At 37.7% G+C, this 26,647-nt stretch overlaps 1 protein-coding gene across 2 annotated transcripts in view; it reads right to left on the bottom strand.

Annotated features, from left to right (window-relative positions):
- Positions 1 to 19,629, bottom strand: part of LOC122823229 (A disintegrin and metalloproteinase with thrombospondin motifs 14) — a 48,336-nt gene extending 28,707 nt beyond the window's left edge. The window contains exons 1-4 of one of the 2 annotated variants that reach the window (XM_044102639.1): positions 19,156 to 19,629; positions 18,490 to 18,902; positions 2,849 to 3,005; positions 390 to 586 (exon numbers count right to left, since the gene is read on the bottom strand). In XM_044102639.1, the coding sequence (XP_043958574.1) occupies positions 390 to 586; positions 2,849 to 3,005; positions 18,490 to 18,902; positions 19,156 to 19,234 (846 nt within the window). In that variant the 5' untranslated portion in view covers positions 19,235 to 19,629. The remainder of the gene's footprint in view (positions 1 to 389; positions 587 to 2,848; positions 3,006 to 18,489; positions 18,903 to 19,155) is intronic. The other variant, XM_044102638.1, reaches the window with a different exon arrangement.
- Positions 19,630 to 26,647: the final 7,018 nt, after the last annotated feature.

The following is a 26,647-nucleotide window of genomic DNA, read 5'->3' on the forward strand; positions in this document are numbered from 1 at the left end:
GGAGATCAGATGACTTGTGTCACTCAAGTGGTGTGTGCATATAGTAAAGAGATGAGATCCCAGTACCGAGCCTTGGGGATCTATGTGCTGAGGTTATGTGCTGCAGATGTGTGGTAATGCAATGAAATATTTTCTGAGATGTTCAAAGCTTGGGAAATTGTTTTATTACCTAACTCTGCTTTAAATGTCTCTTTTTCTGTTTCTTTACTAACATTCTCTGAGAAAGTCATACTTTCACTTCCATATGGAATATATAGAGTTTAAGTAACGCAGAGACAGACTACAATTGCCAATTACTTGATGTTTTTTAGGCAAGTGCTTGGACAATACTTTATTTCAGGGCTGCAGTAATACAGAGAGGTGAGTCTTTCACACTTCTCAGAACTTACAATGTTCATTAGGGTGAGAACGTAATTCTGCACGTGCTCCTTGCCATGGAAACGGATCACTGAGTCATCCACAGCCAGCAGAACCTCGATGTTGTAGTCGTCTTTTTTCACGTGCCTCTTCTTGCGCTCGGACTCGGAGAGTTTATGTTCAACCAAATCCAGAGCTGCAGGAAGGTCTGCGATGCCAACATCTGCCACTGCAGAGACATGAGGAGGATACAACAAAACCAATAAGCAGACCTTGAAAATCCTCCTTGTCTATATGCTCTTTATTTCAGACCCTTTGAAGTGACAAGTTGTGTAGAATCTTATGCAAAACAGATATTAGCCTCCAATCCATCCACACAAGCTGTCCTGTGTGGAAAATTCACAGGTGAGTAACACCATGTGATAGCAAAATGTATATGCTAAAAATCACATTGTACATCAAAGCAAACAAAATATGTTGTTTGGAGATTACCTGAAACTAAATAACTTACTGGAAATTGTAATTATTGCATGTATATCAGAGCCAGAGCTTATATTAGAGCCAGTCAGCTGTATGATTAGATGGTAAAACAATCATGGCTGAAGCAGCAGAAAATAGGTTGTAAAAATAGTGACTTTTCCAGCAGATGCTGAATCAATTGTTAAAGGAGAAGAAATTGATGGACAGTCAATGAAAGTTCACCCCCTTTTCTTGGCTCCACTGCGCTCCTGAGTCTCCCATTGTGCCATTAGAGCACAGCATTCCTCATCATACCAGCTGGTTTTGTGAACAGTGCTTCCACTGCTGGGCCTAATAGAGACCCAGAGAGATACCTTAAAGCTGCAGAGTTGGAGTAACCTTTAATATGTGCAAGATGGGATTTAATTTGCAAACTACAGCCCCTTTACCTTTAATTATGTATGATATTCTAGAATGTGTGTTTTCTGTAGGTTTTGTGCTGAGAAATTTTTCAAATTTTTTTTTTTTTTGTCAAGTTAAAGGAAGCACTAAAGGTTTGAGAAGCTAACAGTAATTTCTACTGAAGCCTATCAGCCATCTATTCAGTTCCAAACATTGCACTCTGCCACAAGATGTCTAATTTGGGGCACAGTTGTCATAACAGCAAAGTACTGAACTTAACCAGTAATGAGGGAGTTGCAACATATTACAGCATAATTGCTCTGTTTTGTTCTTTTGAGCTTTTAACTTCTTTCCATTGTAAAACATGCCACCTTGCCAGGTTTTTGAAAATCTTAAGGCTTGGATTTTTCTCGGAAGACAGCGCTTGGAGGGAGAGACAAATTTACACTTGACTTGAGTGCATAATTGTTGCTGTTGCTTTGGTATCGGATTTAAAACATGTTCATGCATATAAGAATGTTTTTACAAAAGATGTCTTCAGTATAAAGCTCAGTGTTTGCTTCTCTCTGACCCCTGTGTTGATGTCTGGCTCAGCCTGACCGTCTGGTTTGCCTGTTTTGGAACGTCTGAGGTATATTTTTGGGCGAACACTTATAATTTCCCAGATGAAAGTAGTAAATTTGCAAGTAAAGACTACCACATACTGAGATCAAAGTGGAACATGGACAAATGGAAAAGTTTATTCATACCATAAAGGTTAAACATCTCTCCTTTTTTGTATGATCAAATCAACTCCACCTACCACAATATGCAAAAGTATTCACAGCTCTCCATCTTTACCAAATTTTGTTTTGTTATATTCACAAACTTTAACGAATTAAATGTGACCAGGGATTTAGTGACAGCCTAATCTGGACACAATGGAAAAGTGATCATTAAGAATCCATTTTGAAAGAAAACTGCAGGACTGTTTGCAGTTTGCCAGAAGTAGAAGAATGTGTTCTAGCCAAATGAGACCAAAATGTAACTTCTTGTCCCATATGCGCATCATGCTGAACACACCATCCCAATGGTGAAACATTATAGTGGCAGCATCTGACTGAAGCCTTTTCTCTGGCAGTAACAGTGAAGCTGGTGAGCGTTGAGCTTCACCTTCCAGCAAGAAGGTTCAATAAATGTGACTGTCAGAAGCAATGGGCCAAAATTGCAGCAAACTATTTTGAGACGCTGCTTGGTAGAAGGATTCAGCATTTAACACAAGTCATACTGTTTGAAAGAGAGTTCTACCTAATACTTGAAAAATGGATGTAAACTTCAGAATTTGAAAAAAAGTTAAAAATGATCCTTTTCACTATTTTGATATTTAGCCAATATAAATAATTCAGTCAATACAATCTGGATAAAAAAATATATTTTTATTCTGATTTGATGTGGAGCAGTGAGAAAAGGTTATGTCTTCTTAATCATTTTAAATAACTACTTGATGTGTTCTGCGTATCCTTCTTGTAGGACCTATAAGTGACCATGCAGCTGAGCTGCAGCTATTCTGTTCGTTTTGTAGCCACAGAACACTTAAACCCACACAGTGCTTTTTGTTTCCACTGATGTAAGACTCCTTCCCTCCTCCTACCTTCATTGTGTAAGTCCTCTTTCCGCTGGCCCGTCTCCCGCTTGATGGCCGATCTGCGGTAGACCACGTGCACTCGCCCCTTTACTTCCACATCCTGTTGGCCTTTCTCAAGTGGTTCAATGAAAAACTCGCCATTATCAGTGCGGATCAGGCCTGCCTGGAAAAACAGAACTTTGTATCAGAGCACCACTCTTCCTTTAAATCAAGTTAATCCAACTGGATCCTGTAATAACACTAGAGCCGGTCAATTGGAAGATTCAGTGTAATAAGGAATGGTGAAGGTGGACACAACTTGGAAGCTTTGAAGATTATTTCTAAATAGTTATTAGTGAATAACCTGAATATTTTACAGCTCAAAAAGGTTTGTGACACTGTACTAATCTAATTTATCTTTTTACCTCTATAATACACATTTAATTGATTATAGAAAAACCTTTGATAATTTGTATATTTGATTTCTGCCTTTTACTTTAATGAGTTCCCACTATAAAATGCAGTTTAAGTTTCAAGCCCTAACCCTATTTCTAAAAAAAAGCTTGCTTTCTTTCTACAGACGACACCTCTTCAGTTTAATCTCAAATTTCACTCTTCACAAAGAGGTTTTATCAGTTTCTAGACATTTTAACATTAATTGAGCTACAGAAATATAATTTTTGGTATGAAAAATTAATCATATTTGCTGAGGCTTGTTGCTGAGTGTCTACGAAAAAAAGGCAATGTGGAAGAAAGCTGCCATTCTCTAATTCAAGTCAACCACAAACCTGGTATTTTCTCTTGATTGCATAAATATACAAAACGCCCACATAATACAGAGTGAGACATTTTATAAACATTGCAACAGATTGTGCATTTTATTTGCATAGAAAATCAGTTTATTTGTCACTTTAAGTTATATCTGTCTGGTCCAGAAGTACACATCTTGTGCTCACTTTATCATTGGTTTATTATTGGAGCAGAAGAACTACAGTGCAAATATCACAAGTTCACTCTTTTTGCTTGTTTATTCAGATCTTTTTCAAGTTCTACAGATTAGATTTATATTTACAGTGCCTAACAATAGCTTGTATTTGGAACGTTTTCTCATTTTGCCCCGTTACAACCACATCTTTATTGTATTGGGGTTCTCTTGTGAAAAAATTTAAAAATGTAGAAATTTACATATACCCCTAAATAACTTCAGGCTTAACCAGTTACACTTAAAAAATACTTTTGTGGTCACTAAACTTGATTGATTTAACTAAATCCTTTTGCCATGTGAAAGCTTCCAAGGTTTCATAGTGGACATTAGTAAATGAACAGCACCAGGTGAAAAGAAATGTAATGAAGTTTAAAACAGGGTTAAATTACAATAGAATATAACAAGCTTTATTGCTCACAACACTGACCAGTTCATCATCTAAAGATAGAATGATTGCGACTAATAAAATCAAGTGAAGACGTGGCTCTCCATCTAAACCAAGGGTGGGCAATCCTGGTCCTCGAGGGCCGGTGTCCTGCAACTCTTAGAGTCTCCCTGGTCCAACACACCTGAATCCAACAGCTGAATCACCTCCCAAGTGCAGTCAGGTTCTCCAGAGTCCTGATAATGACCTCATTATTTGACTCAAGTGTGTTGAAGTAGAGATACATCTAAAAGTTGCAGGAGACTGGCCCTCGAGGACCAGGAGCGCCCACCCCTGATCTAAACTGACAGGTCAGATAAAGAGAACATTAAACGGAGAAGCAACAATAATAACCATGTTGACCACAGGACCATAAAAAGACCTCCTGAAGAACTCTCCAGTGCTGCACATCTTTAAGAAACCAACATGTAACGTTTTGGATTTAATTCAAAATGTTATGTGTAGTGGAAAACTAACCCCTGGTAAAATATGGTATTGGCAGGTTTTCTTCAGTAGCTGGTCAGATTTGATGGAAGAATCGCTAAAGATAAATGCAGGCAAATTGTTAAAGAAACCAATAAGGACAGAGCTTTTAGACTTGAAGTTGGGATGGAGTCTTACCTTCGGTGGGACAAAGATGAGAACCGGAGCTACAATGGAACGGTTCAGATCAAAGAATACTCAGACATTATGATAGCCCAGTCAAAGTCTATGTTTAAGCGCAATTGAGAAGGCAACACTGGAAAATTGCTATGCACAGACATGCTCTGTCAAATCTGACTGAGCTTGAACTATTTTGCAAAAAAAGAATAAACAAGAAGTGCATACTCTAAAAAAAACTGGTAGATACACTTCTAAACAGCTGCAACTAATTGTGGCAAAATACAAATAAGTTCAGGAAGAAGTGAAATTACTTACAGGGTATGAATAAGTGTTATTAAATTATAAAAGCCTCCCTTTATTGCAGTGAGCATCCTGTCTGCCTTTCCTGAGAGTTTAGGAAGATTTTTTTGTCATCTTCCTGGACAGCACTGTTCTGAGTTATGACTATGCAGAATAACAATATGCATGTATTTGATGTAGCTACAGATCAGAAGCAGCAGTGTACTGACATTTCTCTGTCAACATATTCACTGCAAGTCACCTCCTGGTCATGTGATGCATTGTTTATGTAATGATATTGATAACAGCTGCTCTAGCTGTACACAGGATGTGTTTTGAGGACAGTATTGAGTCACATTTTGGAAGCAAGTTCGACAGGCCACACAATTACTGCTTTACAACAGATAATCAGGGCTCAACATGGGATCAATGACGTCATATAATGTAACATAAACTTGTGCTTTGACTTAAGGTTTAGGCTAACTCTGCAAACTCCTTCCAAACAGCTATTTTTGAGAAGAAATAAATAAATCAAGTATATAATAAACTATAATATCAAACATTACTTTACACCTAGATGGGTTTAGGATGACTGTCTCAAGGGTTGGGGAATAAAATAATCAAAAATCTCAATAACAATGAGAAAGGTAGGTTTTAAAATTTAATAAAACAGATTATGTGGACAATCTGCATAATTGTCTGCATCATGCAGACAATATGTGGGGGTCAGTATTCTTTTATTTTTGCACAAGAAGTGCACATTTGATTTGCATTATTTTCTGGTTGAAATATATTTGCACTTTTCATTATTACTGTATATAGATTTTGTACATCAAAATATTGCTATTTGAGAAAGTCCCATTATTAATTAACAAAATGAAATTGTTGAAAACCCTAAATTCAGTGTTTAGTTTTTGACAACTCGCATTGTAGTACGTTTTAAAATAACTCATTTCAATTTGGTCTAGAGACTTTTCATTTGAAACATTCTTATTATCATTAACGTCGTAATCAATTCAATTTAGTCACAATGCTGACCTACTTTTTGACAAACTCCACCAATAAATATTTGACAGCAGGGTCACTTCAGACTGTGTAAAGAAAGTTAGTTCTAAATGCTACAGCAAAATGAAGGGATGCTAAAGGTCACTATCACACAAACAGCGTACAAATTATGCACTTAATGAAAAAATGCGGAGAACTTCGTGTTCCAAAAAATGCACTATGTCTTTTTAATTGTTTACTGATTTTCAATGTGTTTATAATTCCCTGACTCATTATTTCTATTGCCATAACACCAAGTTGATTCATTACAAAACAGTATCTTTAACCAGACATAGGTTTTTCATTAAACCAAAGTTGTTGTAATAGAAATAACTTATTTCTTTCTCAGTATCACTGTCTGTGATTTGTGCTCATAATGAACCCAAATCAAAAGATTAGCTATCTTGATTTGCTAAGTATTTGTTTATTTACAGCTGATGAAACTGTCATGGCAACACTAATCAGCATTACAGCATATCACATGTTTTCCAGCCCTTGTTTGCTTTCATTTTTATGCTTTTGTCTATTTTTATTTGTTTGCAGTGAAAAACATCCCACTAAGTGTGCACAAAAATAACTTTATACTTTTGCGAAAAAGTGCATTTCTTCAATGCCATCTCGGATAAATTACTCCTAATAAGCCCAGACTGCTATACACTGTTTTCAGCTGAAGTGTTTCTCCAAAACGTTGTTGAGAAAGAAGCAAAACCTCTTCAACCTATCATTATCTTCGTGAAACAGAGACACCAACAAAACCTTTGGCAAGTGGGTGTGTATTTACAGCTGCTGAATGAAATCTAAATATGGAACAGAAATGAAAGATCTGAGTTTTGTAACTCTCTGCTCAATAGCAGTGATATATTTATTTACCTTCAGGGTGACATTCCACAGTTGGGTTAAAGAAGAGTGAGAGACAAAAGTCTGGAATAAGAACAAATTGGACCATGTGTCACTGTTGTTGCATAGCTTGAGCTGGGTCATTCTTAATCTTCCAAACAAGCAGTATGGCATCATTTTTAAGCAGAAAAAAAGTGACATTGGTTTTTTTTTTTTTTTTTTTTTTTTTTTTATGTTTTCTACAAATAAAAATTCTGAACTTGTGGAGTGAATTTTAATTCAACCCACGCAAATAAATACCGAGCAATTACATCTGGTACAAAATGTTTTCCTCTAGTCTCAATTGGCCGGAGCACCTCCTGCATGACTGATTGCAAAAAGCAAAAATTAATTCTTATATCGCCTTGCAACAATGACTTCCCATTACCAAATTTGTGAAGCACATGACAAATAGAAGTTTTCCCACCTGACATATGAATGTCTGCAGCTCCTTCACAGTAGCCGCGCTCCTAACAGCTGTCAGGTTTTCAGCTTTGGTAGACAGCTTTGTCCTGATAGGCTTGAGGAAATCCCAGAAAATTTGTATTTTTGGTACAATTGGCTTATACTCGACTACTGATGCTGCATTGTGTTTAGTGGTATCAAAGAAAAGAGGGTGGATTTTATAACTATAATTGTTAGACTAACACCCTGAGACAAAAACCCTGTGTCTTTCTAACAGGGGTTGCATCTACTTTCAAGTGTTCCTTCATGTTTTCTAATTGCCTGAGAACATATGACAAATAACAAGCTTATGTTTTATTCTTTTTTTTCCACTGTCAACTTCACAGTTTTCCAGATTTATACAGGCATGAATTATAAAGCAAGTTTTTTTTTTTTTTTTCTACTGAACTCAAGTGACATAAAGGCCATAATGTTACTCCACCGGCTGCACTACAATCTCAGCATACAGTTTGAGAGGGAGTCATCCGGCTGTGCCACACCACACGAAAAAAAACAAACATAAATCTGAACCTTTAGCTCACTGGTGCACTAAATTCCTCACCTCTGCAGGGACAACTTTGAAGTTCCACATTCACTTTATGTCATTTTAGGGTAAGACAGTATTCCTTTCAAATCCCTACTGGAAGGTTAAGTAATGAAATCATTAGGGCAAAGATATTTTTTATATTAGTACCCTTACAAAAAAATCCCATGAAAATCACATGTGACTTTCACATGGTTCACACAAATTTTTACATGTGAATGATGTGAAAGCACATGAATACGTGTGATTTTGGAACGTTTCGTGGTAAAATCACATGTGATTCACATGTGAATTACACATTTCCACATGTGATTACATGTGAAAACATGTGATTTTTTGGTGGATTATGTGATCACCTGTGATTTTCATGGGATTTTTTTGTAAGGGTATGCATCTCTGTCACCCAGTTGTCAAAGTTAAGAGCTTGGGTGCTTCTTCACAAAAAGAAACAATATGAAATCCTACACTACTCTGAACCGTAATAGGCTTCAAACACTGCAACAATGCTTTCCTCAACAGGAAATCATGCCGCGATTCGTATGTCAAGATAAAGGTGATTGTTTTCTAAAAAAACAAAATCAAATCTTTCCTATTTATTGTTTCTTCTTGTCATTTCCAGCTCTGAATGTCCACCATTAATCATGGAGAGCTGGTAAACAAAGGCATAGCTACACTGCAGTGTTGCCATCACACTTGGTGGTCTAGTTACATCATTGCCTGAGATAATCTGATTGAGTCATCCTTTATGGTGCATGTCAGACAAACAAAAATCTGAAAGCTGAATAAGCACCACGGGCTACGGATGCAGGGAAATTAAAAGCCAGCTTTGGTTCCGGAGGCTCAACCTGTAATTTGTGGTAGATTATTTGGAAACATGCTTTTAGGTTCCAGGCACGCTCTCTTACTGATTCACCAAAAAAAACTGGGAGTCTTAGAAAGGTACTGCGATGTTACATCATGAAGTCAAAGATGTACTCTTTCTGTAAAATTTACCCCTTGAACTTTTGTAATAAGATCTACTATCTCTGGTGGGATGAAGTGGGCCCATAGCAAAATGAAGGGACTGGACCTCTCTATTATTCCTGTTAAATACAAGTTTCGTGAGAAATAAAAAACGGAATTATCAACAGAGTAGGACCCTGGTTCGCCTATGCAGCAGTGTCATGATGGGAAATAACTAAACAGAACAGGGTGTAGAGGAAGGAGCTTAGTTCCTTATTCCGTTTTATCCTTCACATCTCACAGTGCTCACATATATGACTGATCAAGAATAGAATCATGAATAAAAAAAGAGGGATTATAATCACAACACTAATCTGCATGAATTAATCACACCAATTTAACATCAAGTGGATAGTTCAATCAACCAGCAAGCTGCACAAGGGAACAAATCAGTTTGCAAACAAGAAATATGTCTTTTAAAAACACACTTCTCATACTAATCGTAACAGCATGAGACATAGGAACTTGGTCTAAATTTGACCAGTTTGCACAGAAACCATGTTCTACCAAAACAAGCAAGTTATCCTGTCATCCTCTTCTCTGCCTTTCACTGAGCATCTAAGCACCACATTTATCTTTTAGGGTTGCACAACTGCACACAGACCTCTTGCTCTCAAAGTAAACTGCAGGTTTTTTAGCTTCTTTATAGCTGTCAAGAGTATTAAAGTCAGGTGACAACAGTTGATCATTTAGTATGTCATTTTATTTTATGATCCTTTGTTGCTAGTTGTAGTGGGGGGTGAAGTACAACTGACGAAGGCGCTTCCTTAGTGTGTAAGGATCTCCATTGACAGCATTTAAAACTCTTATTTTTTGGAGGTCTTAACAAGTCTCTAATTCCTAATGTCACCATCACAAAGTGTCAGTCTGCACTGTTGTTTAAATGTGTGTGATTGTGGTTTACAATTTTTGTTTGTGGTTCTCTTCACCTGGAAGTTTATGGATTTTGATGTTAAATTAATGAACTCAGTTCATTTCGAATAAAATCACAGCAAAGAGAGTCAGCAACATTCATCCACAACATTCATAGCACCTCTGCTAAAGACATGCAGCGTAACTTTAAACAAGCAGCTTTTATTGCAACATAATCTCGGTAATCTCATTTTTAATTTTAGCATTTTAACTCACTGAGAAATTGAGTTATTGTTAATAAGTGTGGATGATGCATTTAAATACAAAGTCATACTGTATATGCTGCAGCAAAAGATGAAAGTGATATGAAATACAGTATATCACATTTTTGGCTACAGATCACATAGATCTTTATTTAGAGACTGTCTGCATACCAGCATGGTGTTGGAAGGCTTGAATAATCCTAGTAAAACATGCAAGCATGGGTACAATAGTCTGCATCTATTTCCATTAAAAATACATGGAAACTGAAATTCTTTTACTTACGCCTGAAAAAAAGCAAGCTGTCTCACTTTGACTGTTGCTAGGTGCCTCCGTGACTTTTGGACCGATAGACACAGAAATAGCGCTCCTCATCCGGTGACAGGGTGTGTAAGGCACTCGTGTTACATCCATCACACGTGTAACTCTACCCATCTGTCATCTGGGCTAATTCTCAACACATGAGCAACACCAGTATTATCACAGCCATCATTCATCATTCCACAACAGTAGCGCGCCAGCTGTTGCCATCGAGAAGGGGACACTTCAACAGGAGGATATCACAAACTTTGAGGCAGTCAAACAATAAACTATGAGTACAGATTGGTTGTTGGATTATCAGCCAAAAAAAACAGTGGGGTTTTGTTGTTAGCAACAAAGATTAATCAATGATTTATAGTGTAATGTCATAAGAAAAGAATTCCAATGACATTGCACCATCAGGTTTAGGGCAGAGGATCAAACAAGGCTAATGTGTTGCTTAAAGTAATAAAATAACTTGAAACCTGATTCAAGTTTGATTCAGATTTCATCCGGTTATAACCAAGCACTGAAATGCATTTATTGGGTTTATGTAAAAGTCTAACACAATTGGAAAGGAAGACTATGTATTGTTTTAGAATGTTACAACCCCCTGAAAAACATCCAGTGCAACTTATTACTTCAGAAGTAAACACATTAATAAACACAATCCTACTAAGTCTAATTTAGTCTCACTAAAAATCCAGTTGTTCGGTCAAGGTTTTGGGGGTTTGCTAAAAAAGTATTAAAGAACAAACACTTCCATGAAGAACCGAGGAACATTACCACTACTGTAAAACATGGTGGTGGTAGGCACAGTGAATCTTGTCATATTTGATAAGAACATTGTTTGGAACACAAACGGGCACAACACTTTGTAGTTTTTCATTTTCAAATTCCATTCATATTCCATTCTTTGAATTGACCTACCACATAAAATCAAAATAAAGGATTATTGTTTCTGGTTGTAGCATGACAAAATACATAAAAAAATTAAAAAAAACTGTTCCATACAGCTCAATGCTTTGTTTTAATAAATGCACATGATATACGTAAGAAAAACAAATCCCTGATATGAATCTACTCTGATCTTGATTCATCCACTTTTGAAGACTTTCATGCTGGCAGTACGACAAAACACACGATGTGTGTCAAAGATCTGACCCGCATATTCTGACTCTAATGCGTGATGTACTTTTTTTATGCCTTTTATTCACAGTCCTTTCATCACACATCATCTTTTGAGCGCGTTCCACATCAAGCATTACATGTCAGCCTGTCTGTGTGGCGTCAAATCCTCCCCAAGCACCCACCCTGCTTGCTCCAACAGGTCTGTATTTAAGTTGGCTTTGATTCAAGGAATCACATGGACAATATTCCTAAGAGTCTGACAGCACCTTTTAAAGCGAGTGCTCACATAAATCACAAGTAAAACGTGGTGATAACCCACCCCGCCCCGACTTTCATCTCTATGAATGTGTCTTTAGAGTCCTAACAGCTCACAGTGTCTCAAATAAAAGAAATAAATCTAAGCCACATTTCTTTTTTAGATACACTTTTGTTTTTTGTTTGTTTGTTGTTTTTTACTTTCAAACAGTTGTTATGCGTCGTTGTGACAACAAGGTATTGTTCTTTTCAACCAGGAGCAGCTGATTAGAATCTCAAAAGCTCAAATAACACCTGAACTACAACCCCAAATCTCAGAGGAGCTGAAAAGGTTGGAGAGCAGAGAGAGAAGGAGGAAGTTCAAACTATCTATTCCATTCAGCCCACTGGGTGAGGATAATATTTCCAACTCCAATATCTCGCTGCCCAGCTTTCAAAACATCCAGCCAGATAGAGATTTAAAGAGAAGTGGCAAAAGCAAATGAGGTTTATCATTGGTGCTTGCCGACAACTTGTGGTGTAACTCAGGTCATGTTACTGTGAAATATTATTACTGCTGACCAGATATTGAGCTGTTAACTCGTCATGACAGACACGACGCTGTCGTACAGCAACAGTCTTCAGTCAGATGGCTCTTCAGATTTGTTCCCATAAACCTTATAGACATACCTCAGTTCAAGACAGAAGAAGATACAACCAAATCAGCAGTGCAAATGATTTCTAAAAAAGGAAGAGTCTAACAGAACAAATGCTAGCATGAGTACTGATACACCTGCCTGGACAAATGCTTTAAGGAAACTAACTATTCATATCTTTCAATTTTTATATGGTGGGTGAATAAAGAGGTGCATAAGACTCTTATTGTTGATCTCATAATGTTTCTTCAATTGGAATTAGAAAGGCCATAGCATTTAAAACTGAACAGCATTGTTGTTGAAGGTTTCTTTCTCAGGTTGAGTTAATAAAAGGTTGCTTTATTAATTAACATAATCAAATAGAAACTCATTTTGAGGAGTTTAACCAATTAGAACATCAAGGTGAGTACATAAAGATCCTTAAACAATTATATTTGGTGTTGGGATATTTTTCTTTTACTGCTGCTGCGCTGGAGTTCTCATTAAACACATAATTGATATATTAGAATGATCTTGATGGATGTTGTTTCTGTTAAGGCTGTCAAAGAGATGCAATATGTGAATTTAATTATGGCCTCTTATCAAAAAGCTAAGATTTATTGGCTTCTCATGACCAATATGGCTGCTCAGAAATATTTGAGCAGGAGAGCTGGGAGTTCTTGCTTTTCCCTTTATCTTTAACAATTTGTACTTGTAACTCATATTTATGTGTTCTGGGATTTTTGTCACACCATTTATACAAGAAGGGAGCGAGTAATTTATCATGTAGTGAAATCTGTTGTATATATGAAAGTGAGATTTTGTGGAAGCATTGTAACTTCAGCCTTTAAAATATAATGTGTAAATGTTTTTTTACAATTCTTTCACACATTTGACAAATAACAGCAGTCTCTATAGGTACTCTGAGAAAATATATTTAAAAAAATATATATATACAAGTCTTTCAAAGTTCTCAAAGTCTGGAAATATTTAAAGCTACTTAACAGCAGATGGTTTGGATGCTCTTTTGGGTTTCATTTAAAACCACCATCAGCACAAGCATCACATGCATGATGAGCTTCTGAAGAAACAATAAATCTGAATAATAAAAAAACCCTCTTGTTTGCATTCTGCAACATCCCCATTGTTACTAATGTTCTGATGGTGCAAACAAAGCCGTATTAAGGGTTTTAAAGCTGCTGAGCTCCCCCTATGAAGTTAGTAAAGTGGTTATGGTAACAATTAAACACAATTGACTGATTGATGCTGTGCCTGTGTGTGACAGTATACAGACTTTACACAGCAAAGCAGATGTGTTTTACCTAAACCCATCTTAATCACAGTTAATTACATAGCTAATTATAGCAATTCAGCAACACACATGACACATTCTTCAAATATTCCAGATATTGACATGACGGGATCTTAAAGTCAGTGAATATTTGTCCTCTGCACATCAATGTCACCCCCTTTACTGTACATCCAAAAAGGCCTGTGATGAATTAAGATCCAATTACCGTTGAGACCACTGGAGTCCAGCGATATTGTCATGTTCAAGAAACCAGCATGAGCCGATTTAAGCTTTCAGACAAGGTGCAATCACAACATGGAGCCATAAAGACATTGTCAGGCATAAAACTCAAGATTGGATCTTAATTAGTACTAAGGGACAATGTTACAGCCAGAAACAACCAATCAGGCCCCATTTCTGGGTGTTGTGATGGACTCAGATCTGAACTTTCAGAGACACATAAAGACAATTTCAAATCATCACCTTTGGTCAAATTGTTTTCTGCAACAAGCTCTTCACGGGTCTGGCTAAAACGTCAATCAGACAGCTGCAGCTGCTCCTGAATGGTGCTGTTCTCATTCTCGTTAAAACTAGGAAAGCCCAGTTCGAATGTCTTTACACTGGTTCCCTGTAGCTCAAAGAATAAACTTTAAAATACTTTTGGTATTTTATAAATCGCTCAATGATTTGCTACCAAAATAAAGATCTGCTGTTTGGTCTTCTAATCTAAGTCCACTCTGCATCCCCACATTCCGAACCAAACACAGAGAACCGTCATTCAGTTTTTATGCTCCACTAATTTGGAACAAGCTTCCAAAAACCGCATAACTATTGAAATACAGTTCCCTCAAATTAAGGCTAAAAACACATTTGTTTACAACTGACTTGGATTAACTACTGGAACATCATGAATTGAAATCTGCTTTTCCACTGTTCCTCTTTTTGTCGAGGAAACGTAATGCATTTTGCTTGTTTCCTCCTTTATTTTTATTCTTATCACAAAAAGCCTTATGAACACCCTTTTTTTCTGAAAATGTGCTGTACCAATAAAACTGCTTTGTTCTTCCTTGTCAAAGTGTGGCAAGAAAATATAACCTTATACCACCGCCACCAGCTTGAACTGCTGATAGTGAGCAAGACAGAGCCATCCTTTCATGTGGTTTATACCAAATTCTGATCCTGCTATCTGAAAGTTAGAGCTGAAATCAAGTCTTAAATCAATGTTATTTACTCTGTTGTTGCTGCCCCTGTGTCTGGCACAAGATATAAACAGTGGAAGAACATATCATCATCTATTGCAGTTGGCTAAAGACAAAGACTTTGGAATCTGACTCACAGATTAACTCTTAATATGAATGTTTTTCTAATGAGTTTTTTGAGATGCTTGACTGTATTGAATCATCTCTAAACCAAAGTAATAAGTAATTAAACTGGTCAAACTTGAAATTGATTAATCTACATTAAACATGGTCTCTAAAAGAGAGATTGAAATTTGTGAAACTTTTTTACTAACAACTTTTCTACAACACAAACTGTGCGTCTATTATTATTCCTCAGCTATTTGGCTCATGCGATTTCTGTCAAAAATAGTTTTGAGATAGTTTTGCTTTTTGGATAGCTCAAGCATTGGCTGCTCTCAAGCCTGCCAGTTCAAGTGTCACCCGACTGTTTTGCAGTAAATGTCCGTCAGTGGCTCAGTTTTTCTCACGCTCTGCTTTGTTACATTTGAAAACCAAGCAGCTACGCAAGAGCAGAACGACATATCAAACTGTGGCAACAGGCGGGACAGGGGGGCTCTGATGTTGGAGGATGCAACCAAAGCACTTTTTATTATTCAGATTTATGGCTAATTATTCTCTTTGCTTAATTATGGTGGAAATGTGGAACAGAGAGAGATAATTTCTCTAATGCAGCATGGAATTTCTCTAGTTTGTGTTTTTGTGGTGTTTTCTGATATCCCATTCAAGAGTTTATTAAAACTGAAAAATGATTTTTGCACTTACAATGCAACAATGGCAGAATTTGTCTCCTAGGAAAGACAGCATTCAGGGGAAAGATTTAGATAAAGTAATATAACTTGTTTCTTTCCACTAAACCTTTAGGACTATAATGACAATGGTAGATAATGCAAGCAGTGTGAACTAGTCATTATTTTGATTTCTTTAACCTTATTTGCCATTAACGTCAGGTTGGGTTACCACACAAAACCAGCTTATAGAAAAACTGTGAGCTGTACGAGCAGTGAGAGTTCCTGACATGATTCAATAAGTGGTTATTATTGATTTCTCAGCACACAGCTGCTGATTGCGTGCCCAACTGCAGCTGCTCTGACTGAGTGTCCCGGGTGAAGCTGAGGCCTAAATGCGCTCCCTCTTCAGCTCGGACAGCAATGCTAGTTTCAACCCGAAGTGCTGCTGCTTCTCTAAAGAAATGAAAATATGTGTAGAGGGCAATTAGAAGCAACTAAAAATCCCACGGAAACAGAACAGTATTTACTGATCACAAGTTACTGCTTCGGTTAACTCAGTGACTGAATGTCTAAGAATAAAAACATTCAAACACCTGTTCTGCCAACGTACAGCCAAATAAATTCAAAGTGTTAAAGATTAAAAGGACAGCTCAGAGATTCTATATGCAGCTAAGAATAAAAGTATTCACAGCCCTGAAATTTGCTTTTAAAATGGTAAATAGTAAATGCCTTGTAGTTATATAGCGCTTTAGCAAGTGCTATACAACTGCAAGGCTTTTCACATTGCATTCACCCATGTACACACAACCACGTGTTCTGACTGATAATGACATGAGGATATCTCAAAGATAACCAAAGCTATTTGCAAAAATAATCTGTTTATTCCTACAGTTTCTTAAAAAAAAAAATCATATTCCCCAAAAATCAGTGGAAATTTTTGTTTTATTGGCATTGCCTGTTTCCACTGCTACTTTCACAATGGACCTGTGGTGATTAGTCTTTGAGGTTGGAAGGCATCCTTTCCATCACCATAATCTTTTGCTCCTTTTGTAGATTATCTAGCAGATCCCAGTTACTACATTGAATTGGCTAATCCAAAATGTCAGTATGTCAAATTTAATGACTACTTTAAACCTAAATCTTTCAGGGGTATGAATAATTTTGAGCTTAACTTAATATATCAATAAAGTTTTATTTTGACTGCTATACTTTTCTAAGATATTCTAATTTATTGAGATGTACCTAAAGCTTGTAGCTGATAACTTTATTGGGGTTTTTATTTAGAATAAAACCCAATTAGTTGTTTGTGGACCCAAAGCTAATGGCTAGTAAGAGAGGAACCAAGACCACAGCAAACCTCCACCATCCTTAAACAGCTCTAATCTCTGAAACATCACTGCTTGGTTCTTTACACAGAAGCAGTGTGCCACCAGTGATCTTCCTCTGTAAACCCTGTTCTGAAAAGAGAACATTAAAATTGATCCAGCTATTGTAACTGTTTGATATAAAAGTAAAGCCATGAACAAAGCAAAACCTTTACTTACCTTCCTATATGATAGTTGCTCTGACCAGAAAAGCTTGACATGTTCCAATGTCAGCATGTTTCTCACACACTGGAAGCGCATTGTCTCCTTCGTCCATAAACCGTGTAAATTAGCTCGATGCTACACTATGACATTTTAGAGACTGGATTTGTTTTTAAATGGCAGAAATTTACTTTGATCTTGGCCACTCCCAGACTACCTGATAGCTGCAGCCTCCAGGACCAATAAATGTGGATTTATACTGAATGAAGATGTAATCAGAGTTACAACCTTTTAACAAACGGTCCCTTCAAACTCCTGAGCTACCCCTTTAAACATTCTGATAAGGAGCTGATAAGTTCATACTTGTGGATTTATGAACCCTAGAAGGCAGAATCGCATACCTAGACAGCTAAAATAAAAAAAACTAAAGTCAGAAAGACAGTTATTGGCTTGTTCCTAAGAGTAAATATTAACAACAGAATTAAAAAGCGTTGTTTACATGAACAGATATAAAAGTTTTGAGATTGGAGCTATTAAGCTAAATTGGTTTCAGCACTCAGATCAGGCATGTCCGTCTACTGCAGTGATATTTCATCCAGCAGCTTGGATATTTTCATGGCATGCAAAGTGTGACTTCATGAACAGGAATGTACAAATATAAAAACGTGACCAAGATTGACATCAATGTTGACATTAATTTTGCTGCCATGGCCATTAACTGATATTTAATAATATTATATAATAATATTATATATATTATACTATCTCTTCAACACTGTCTCTTCAGTTAAACCCCTCACAAAACTGCGCTGCATCACCATTACTATCTTATGACCAAACAAAATTCACATGACCAACATCCTGCTTAATTGTAGATTTTCTACTGATCACTGCATCCCAATTTGGGCCAACACAACTTTTACATCTACACTATATTGATAGGTTTTTATGTAAGTTACTGTGTGAATCAGCCATAAGAATTAATCTCAACTCAACAATGAACATCTTTCACGATTATTAAAAGTGACATCATTCTGACTGCTGCCTACAGTACCTAAGATAACTTCTGTTCATCACTAAGCTACAGAAATCCCACTTCAAAAAAGCTGAAAATCCATCTAATTGAGGTGTTCTATGAAGGCATAAAGTGTATAGAAGTTTAGAAAAACAATGTTCTGCAACATTTAGAGGGATCTTTTGAATACGTATTTGTTTCAATTATTGAACTAATTTGTTTGTGTTTAGCCCCACTAAAGGTTCACACTTACCAGTCCATCACAGTTGCTGATGGCCACAGAGGCCTCTGGCATATCGGTCACATCACCGGTGAAGACACAGTCCCGATGGATGCGTTCCTTGGCCTTTTCCTCAAAGTCCTCCTGCCATTCCACGAAAGCTCCTGGTGCCACCAGCCTCCTGTTGGCCTTCAGGCGAAGGTGGAGCTCTCTCCCAAACAAGGTGACATTGAAAAACAAGTGCTGACCCGTACCAGAGGTGACTGAGGGCGTCTGGGGAGCACTGCGGGCCATTCTTCTTCTGCTGCCAGGAGCTGAGAGATTTTCATCAGCCTCACTTTCACTTCCACTTCCAGCAGAAACCACGTGAGAAATGTACCGGCCGTGGGAGTCTGTGCTGAATGGCACCATAAGACCATATTCACTTAGCTTTCCAGAGAGTTTTTCTGATGGGACAAATTGTGTCAAATAAGAATCACATAAAAATACATAAAACTGTGCCATGGAAAAAATAAATAAATAGGAAAGTCAAATAAGGAGTGCTTATTTAAGAATGGAATACCAACTGGAGGGCATTCAGTGGAAAATTCAACAATACTTTTCATTTTCAACATATGTGGGGTTTTTTTTAGTTTTTAGGGTTTTGCATCCATTTTTCATTTATAAAAATGCAATAAAAAAGTTAAAATAAAGACTCACCCTCTGATTCCGCAGCCAGAACATGGTCCACACATACTTGACAAAGTGAAAAGCACATCAATAAATATAAACAATCCATAGCGAGGGCTAAAGTGTGAGAGCTGCCACTTTTTTTTTTCACTTTTCCTTTCTGTAGTAAACTTTGTGAGTAGAGTTTCTCTCCACCTCCAATAGAAAAAAGCCCAAAACGGAAAAGCAAAAGTGCTCAGAGCTGAGCTCCAGCGAGGCAGCCGGGCATTTCTCAGCGTCCTCCCCGGTCCCCGGTCTACACGCCAAACTGAAGCTGCTTCCAGTGTGTTGGCCCCCGCTGAACTGCACACACCGAAACTGCCGCGTCCATTTAGGGAACCGAATGGGGGGGGAGGAGGGGGGATATCTGGGGGTGCTGATGACGACAAACTCTCCGGTATAAGAACCGGGACGGTTGGAAGTTGTTGCCCACTTTTTCCCCTCTCCCCTTTTCTTTCCTCCTCTCTTTCAAAACTTTTTTTTCAGCAGGACAGCACCGAGTTAACACACGCCTACACTGAGAGAGAAAGAGGTGGAGGAAAAAAAATAGGTAGAGTTGAGATGCAGAGACAGAGTGTCCCAGTGGTGGAACATTTGCCGTCCAGTCGTGCACAATTACGCACCGATGGTGCGGTTCCGGAACGCACAACTGCTAAAGTGCAACCACAGGGAGCGCATTCTCCCTTGAAGACAGCCACATATTGAGACACTCGTTTTCCCCCCTACCTCATAAAGGCAATAGTACGTTATATAATCGTATTAAGTTGGGAAAGAAAAAAAAACAGCCTCAGACACAGCTGATGTTCAGTCATGGAATTTAGACTATTTTTCCTTCTGTAACACACCGAAAAAGCCCGTCCAGACGCCAGATGCAAGGTAATAACTCATAGAGAGCGTGTTTACATTAGTCCACAAACATATGTTAGTGATCACATGGCAATAAATCTGGGAACAGCATTCCTTCACATTACACTGAGGCACCGGTGACAACAAAACGCTACAAAGCCATGGACGAACATTTATAATAGGTTGAAAACTGCAGCTCAGAAAAAAAAGTTTGGGAAAAGTAAGTTTACTCGGATTTGAATCATTTTTGCCCTTTAACAAAATAAATTATCATTTGAAAACTTAGTATTTGTCTTTGCATTAAGTCATCTGAAAGGGAGAAAATGTGTGTCCTTCTAATAAATTGATTGCACAGACTGAAATTGCAGAATGACTGCCGTTTTCACATTCCCTTGACTTTTTTCTGAATAAAACACACTTTCTTACTTTTTAATATGCTGCAATATAAAATGACATTTTATCAAATATCACTCAGATGACTCTATTCTAACTGAAAAATTAAATATTTAATCTTATTTGACATGTTGGAGTGAGAAAAAATACATATATGTAGTCTTTTTATATAGAGCATGTAAACATCGATTTTAAATCATCAAATTTGACAGCGAGTTTTATGACAATAGAGCAACACATTTTTTTCACTAGTTTTACTTTCTATTTATTTTTTGGTCTTTTAATTCAAAAGATAACTGTGGTAAAAAGGATATATGTTCTGTATTGTTCAGTTTGACTTATTCTATTGTTCAAAACAAGAAAAGGAGTTATGAATTTTAAATTATCTATAGACTATACAGGGAAGCTATCTGATTTCACATACTGATTATATTACCAGCTTCAGCAAAACAAATCAAATCATACTAGTTTCGTAATCTGAGCTAATCCTGCAGATGTCACTCTGAGCATATGCTCCATTTGCCCAACAGCAGATCCAATGAGGGAAATGAGAGCCTGGTAATATTTGGCAGTACTGTGAAGACCACCAAGGTAATTTTTTTTTTTTTTTTTTTTTTAAATCTGCTCTGCTGGAGTCCAGACTGATTCAGACATGAATGCACTGAGCCTGAATCAACAACTCTGGAATCTTTCTCAAGGGAAGACATAAGGTGGGGGTTGGGGCTGCAATGAGTCTTGACTTTTAGGTTATTTTTTGAGAAATTAGGGTGTCTAGACTGGACACCAAGCTCCCCATCCCCCTTTTTTCTGTTCCTCGAGTGTGTCTGGGCTCCAGATAAGAGCGTGTTGCCTGTAATGCTCTCAGTGTGTGGTTAATTGGCTCAAAGCTTCCAGGATGGTCAACGTTTGGCAGGTGTTGGGAGGGGGGATATTCCGCAGTCATCCCCTTGGGGCAACTGAGAGAGGATTGGATGGTGATCCAGAGCTGTGCATTAATAAGCAGTGGAAACTAACCACAGTATTAAGAGATGGAAACCATTAACTGCCTTGTGAGATGCTTTATGCTGTTTTTCCATCCATAATGTTTAGAAGTTTTTTTCTTTCTTCATGTGTGTTTAAAAGCCAGGAACACATTCCACAATATAGCATAGTATTCAGAAGCCCTGTTTTTTCCCCTTCAGAAATGAATAGCTCCACTCACAGACTGTGGTTACGTCCACACACAAGTACAATTTTCTACAACAGAACACTCTGTCCTTTATAACATAAGAGTGAAACATTGGTGCACTTTTGACTTGAACTGAACCTATATAGCAAGTTTTCCTACAGAAAAATCCACTGAGATATTCAGGAGTTCCTTTAGAATTGTGAATCAGCGAATAAGAAATAAAACAAAAAGATTCTGTCTGGTTGGTTTCTCCTCCAAAACCCTGAATAACTGATCCATAGCTGCAAAGACTTAAACTTTTTCCAAGTGTTTTAAGCCACAGGGAGAAGTTGCAGTACAGAGGGAATCTATGCAAACTCTGGATGCCTTAGCATATGCTGTAATTCTGTCTAGCCATGCCAGCGAGCTGTGAAAATATGCTATTTTTCTTCTCTAAGATGCAGAAGATGCAAAGCAGCTGCCCAGTAGTTTGAGAGGTCTGTCTGCAGTGGGGGAGTGGAGGGATCTGAACCTCAACAGTTGTTACGCTGAATAAAGTGCGAATTGCCTTGCAGTGCTTTGTGCTGCAGAAGCATTTCAGTGTGTATCCATTCCAAACAGAGGAATGGATTATAATGGACATAGCTTTTTGAGTGAATTAATTTTTTCAACTCCTACAAAATCACTGTGGAAAATTCAGAATTTATAATACAAAAAAAAAAATTATATAAAAAGCTGCATTTTCTCTCAATGCAAACTTCATCAACAGATTGTTGCTTTTCTGAAAATTTTGACCTATTTAGCGTCACTTTTAGGCTTCAGAAACTAAAATGGAACTTTGACTAAAGACCATTGTTACATTTGAAGGGAAGTCTGATGTAAGTAACACCATTCCAGCTGTGAAGTATGGGGGAGGCAGCACCCTTTTGTGGGAGTGTTTACTGCAGGAGGATCTTAACAAAGCAGAGGACATCAATAGAGAGAAAACAGAGTAGGAAATATTGAAGAAACAACTAGAGTCATCAGCCAGGTAGTTAAAGCTCTGGAGCAAATGGGTTTTCCAATGCAATCACTCCAAGTCAAAGTGGTTAAAAGTAGCAACACATTCAATGTTTTGGTGTGGACACTACAAAGCCTTGAGCTCACTTCTAAGGAGAATTCATGGGCAAATATGAAAAGACGTGTTTGAGCAAAATCACGCCCAGTTCCACCAGTTCTGTCAGGTTTCACCAGTTCTGCCAGGAGGCACGGGACGAACTCCAGCAAACTATTGGGAGAAGCTTGTGGAAGGTTTGATCCAAATCAGTTCAAAGGCAATGCTACCAGACAGTTCTGATTTTGAAGACATCAAGAATTCTTTCTTTCATTCTTTCTTTAGCAAATAAAAATAAATAAGTTTGGTAATTCTAATTGATGTAAAGCAAGAAAAGTCAGCGCAAAAAAAAAAAAAAGGTGCATCTTTTTATTTGTTGTTTTTAAACTTCTGGTTTTAACTATCCTTTTTATTAAGCCGACATTTCTGTATTAAAAAAAAACAAAAACCAAAAAAAAAACGCATTATTGGTTTGATGTAATATTCTAATCTTAATTACCTTGTTTTCATTAGCTAAACTGCATTAATAGAAATAAGGCTTGAAAACATCGGCCTCTGTGCAATTAATCTCTACGTGTTTCTCTAAGTGGTTGAGTTACTGAAATAAATCCAAATAGCTTTAACCACCCTTTGTGTGCAAATACTCATAACTATGTAATCAGCATGTCCTTGTAAAATGCATTTTATGTCTGCAGTGTAGTCCAGCTTATAAGATAACACGCTACCTTGATTTAGTTCCTATAAATGACAAAATCAGGATGTCTGCCAAAAGACTGAATTAGACAGGAAATAAGCTTTTGAAAGTTATTCGTCAATTTCTTCATTTTATTATGGAGACTTTTCATTACCCTGCTCAGTGAGGTGTGTAATGCATCGCCTATCAGGGACTGTGCATTATTGCCCATGGTAAGAAAAAAAAAAAAAGAGGCTTGGACATGCAAAATTAAACGCTTCCCTTCATGCTCTTATTACTGATCAAATCCCTTTGAGAGCTCGGTGCACACTGGAGTCTCCAAGGTGTTTGTCATTCTGCCTTCATACACACAAGAACAATCAAAGCGGATGGCGATGCACTCGTGCACCCTCACACCAGCGCCATGCCTCCTGTCCAGACCAGCTCTCTCATCTGCAGCGGGAAGCTTTCCACATGAAGTTCATTACATCCCCTCTTTGCCGCTCGGCTCTTCAATGGCGCTCTTTGTCCGTCGTAATCTCTGGATCCTTCAGAACCACTAGCTTGAATTTCACTTTGGGGAGTATCTCAATGAGTTTGGAAGGGATTTCAAAGGCGAGGGGGCCGCTATATCATCCAAGCATGGTCCTCATGTCCTGGGCTTATCTTGACCCGGAGTCAAGTTGGCCGCATGCTGCAACTAAATAGGCCCTCTCCATATCCGTATCGGTTGTTTCAACCGATTTGTCTCTGCTGGTAAAGAGAAAACAGGAACAGTCATTGCTCTTTGCAAAAGGGTTGCAGTGTATTTTATCCATACAGTGGCTGGCATCAGATTTTATAGGCCTTTTAACGTTTTCACATTTTGTCACATCACAACCGCTTCAAACTATTTTATCGATATTTTATGTGATAGATCAATGCGATGTAGTGCCTGACTGTGAAAGAAAAATCATTCCATTTTTATAAATCCTTCACAAGTAAAATTCTAAAACGTGTGGCCTGCATTTGCATTTACTGCAAAAGCATGTCACGGGTGGCTTTCACTGCATTTACAGCTACAAGTCTTTTGTGGTATGTCTCCACTCAGTTTCCCCGTCTAGGGACTAAAGTATTTGCAAATCCTTCTGAAAAAAATACCTCCAGCTCAGTCGTAAAAACAACTTTAAAGTTGTGCTTCAGATTTAAAGAATTTGGGCCGTTATAACACATGAATGTACACGCGATGCAAATCTGTAACTCTGCGTGTGCGTTTACGGTTGCTGTGTCTGGATTCTGGACCTTCACCTCCAGTCCGTCTTCCTAACTCGGACCATTTGCCCTGTAGCCGCTGGAGAAAAATTTCCCCACAGCATGATGTTGTCACCTCCATGCTTCACCGTTATTTTCAGATTTTTCCGTTTCCACTTTTGGCAAAACTGAAACTGGGTTTTGTATGGCCTTCTTCTTGCCCTGTTTCCACATATTTGACAGTTGCTGAAATGCCAGATTCTCCCACCTGTACAGTGGATTTTTACAGCTCTATGGCTGGCTGGTTTTCTGACTAATGTTCGCCTTGTCTGGCTTACAGGGTTAGGTGGATGTGTCATGTCTTGGAAGGTTTCCTGTTGTTCTATGCAACTATGTGATACTTTGTGTTGTTTTGCAAGACTGCGGTGTATTTATCTTGACTTAATTCAAAGTTAAGGCCATTTCAAGAGGAAACAAATGTGGCAACCTGTATGGTAGGTTTTACTTTTGAGGCAACTGGGTTTACACCAAATACACTCCAGAGCAGATAGGCAGCAGTGTGACAGAAATCCTAACAACTTCCGTATTCCAGAAGATAAGCCTGCTATGCTCTTACAAGAAGGGAAGTGATCTGAGATATTAGTCTTTCAAAGTAGGCCAGCAAAGCCAAGTGAGCTTCACTGATGTGCCAGCCGCGGGTGGCTTTTAATCCTCACACAACCCTCCGTTCTGGAAAGTGACCCTAGTTTTCTTCTTTTTTTTTTAATTAAGACCCTACCTGTCCACATCAAAAGGCTTTTCAGATTAGTCTTTGATCTGACTAAGCTCTTTATTACTGTGTATGGAAAATGTTAAGATCTCAGTCCAACAAAGAATCATCTGTATTTTTTTTTTTTCTTTTTGTAAATGTATGCCGTTCAATCCTCATAACCTGCTCTGCTCTGCGAGGTTGGCACCGGCACAAACCAAGGAAGCTGCGCGGATAGACGAGAGGTTTTGCAAAAGGATGATGCCGAGATAAGGAGGAAAAGGAAAGGAAGCTGAGGAGGGAAGAGGCAAAATTCTTTTGGCTTAAGTGGAATTGGGACACTTAAAACTGCAGCACACCTAATCTTTAGCGCAGATCAGCATTTTATATTCCACCCTGATAAAATACCATCCTAATAATGTACAAAAAATCTGGCTTGCAGCTTAAGTTGCATTTTTATTTTCGTTTCCAAATAAAAAATAAACATACAATAAAAAATAAGGGACACATAATCTCTACAATAAAACATTAAATACTATAAATGCGATAGACAAAAGTCATTAGGGTGTTATCAAAGCTTACACTTAAACATGCTTGTGTTACAAAGTTACACAAGAACCTTCTGCACCTAGTTAAGTCACATGAATTTCCATGTAATCCTCACAAAGTGATGCTGCTTATTTGAAACACCAACAGAGAAACATAAGGCTTCTTTATGATGGATTTTTGATGTCTTTATTTGCTTGTTTTTCTGGTTTTAAGGTAGGATTCTTGGTTAAAGCATTCTAAATTACAACTTTGAAGAAAAACAAAATACCAAATTATATATTTTCTAAACGTGCTAAGACACTGGAGACATACCCTTGAACAGTAGCTAACAAGATGCACAAATAAATCAGCTGATGACCAAAATTTGCTGATTTGGACAGGCAACGCCGCTCTTCAGACACTGCTACTGAAGGAAGACAACTCAAACTTAACTCAAGATCTCTTGAACCATCTGCGGTTCGTTCAAGCTGTGAGAAAGCAAGAGAGTGCAAAACGAAAAGCAGATAACATGAACACTGAATGGAGTCCAGGAAATTTGCTCTGTTTTGTCCTTTTGAGTTTCAAGGATTTGGCAAATTTGGAAATCTTAGTCAAAGTTAGGATCTGCATCGAGACAGCTGTTGGTCTAAAGGAGGCAACCGTTAGCATAATAAAGACTTGTATCATGTTAAAATATGTAAACATTGTCTTTGTTTTAAAATAGTAAAACATTTTTTACAGCAACAGTAACAAATGTACAGAGAAAGCATATGATTATATCAAAGCAGTTTGATGAGAGCAGAATTTAGCAGGTGGATTGATTTT

This window comes from Gambusia affinis, linkage group LG20 (assembly GCF_019740435.1).
Source record: "Gambusia affinis linkage group LG20, SWU_Gaff_1.0, whole genome shotgun sequence".
Taxonomy (NCBI): Eukaryota; Metazoa; Chordata; class Actinopteri; order Cyprinodontiformes; family Poeciliidae; genus Gambusia; species Gambusia affinis.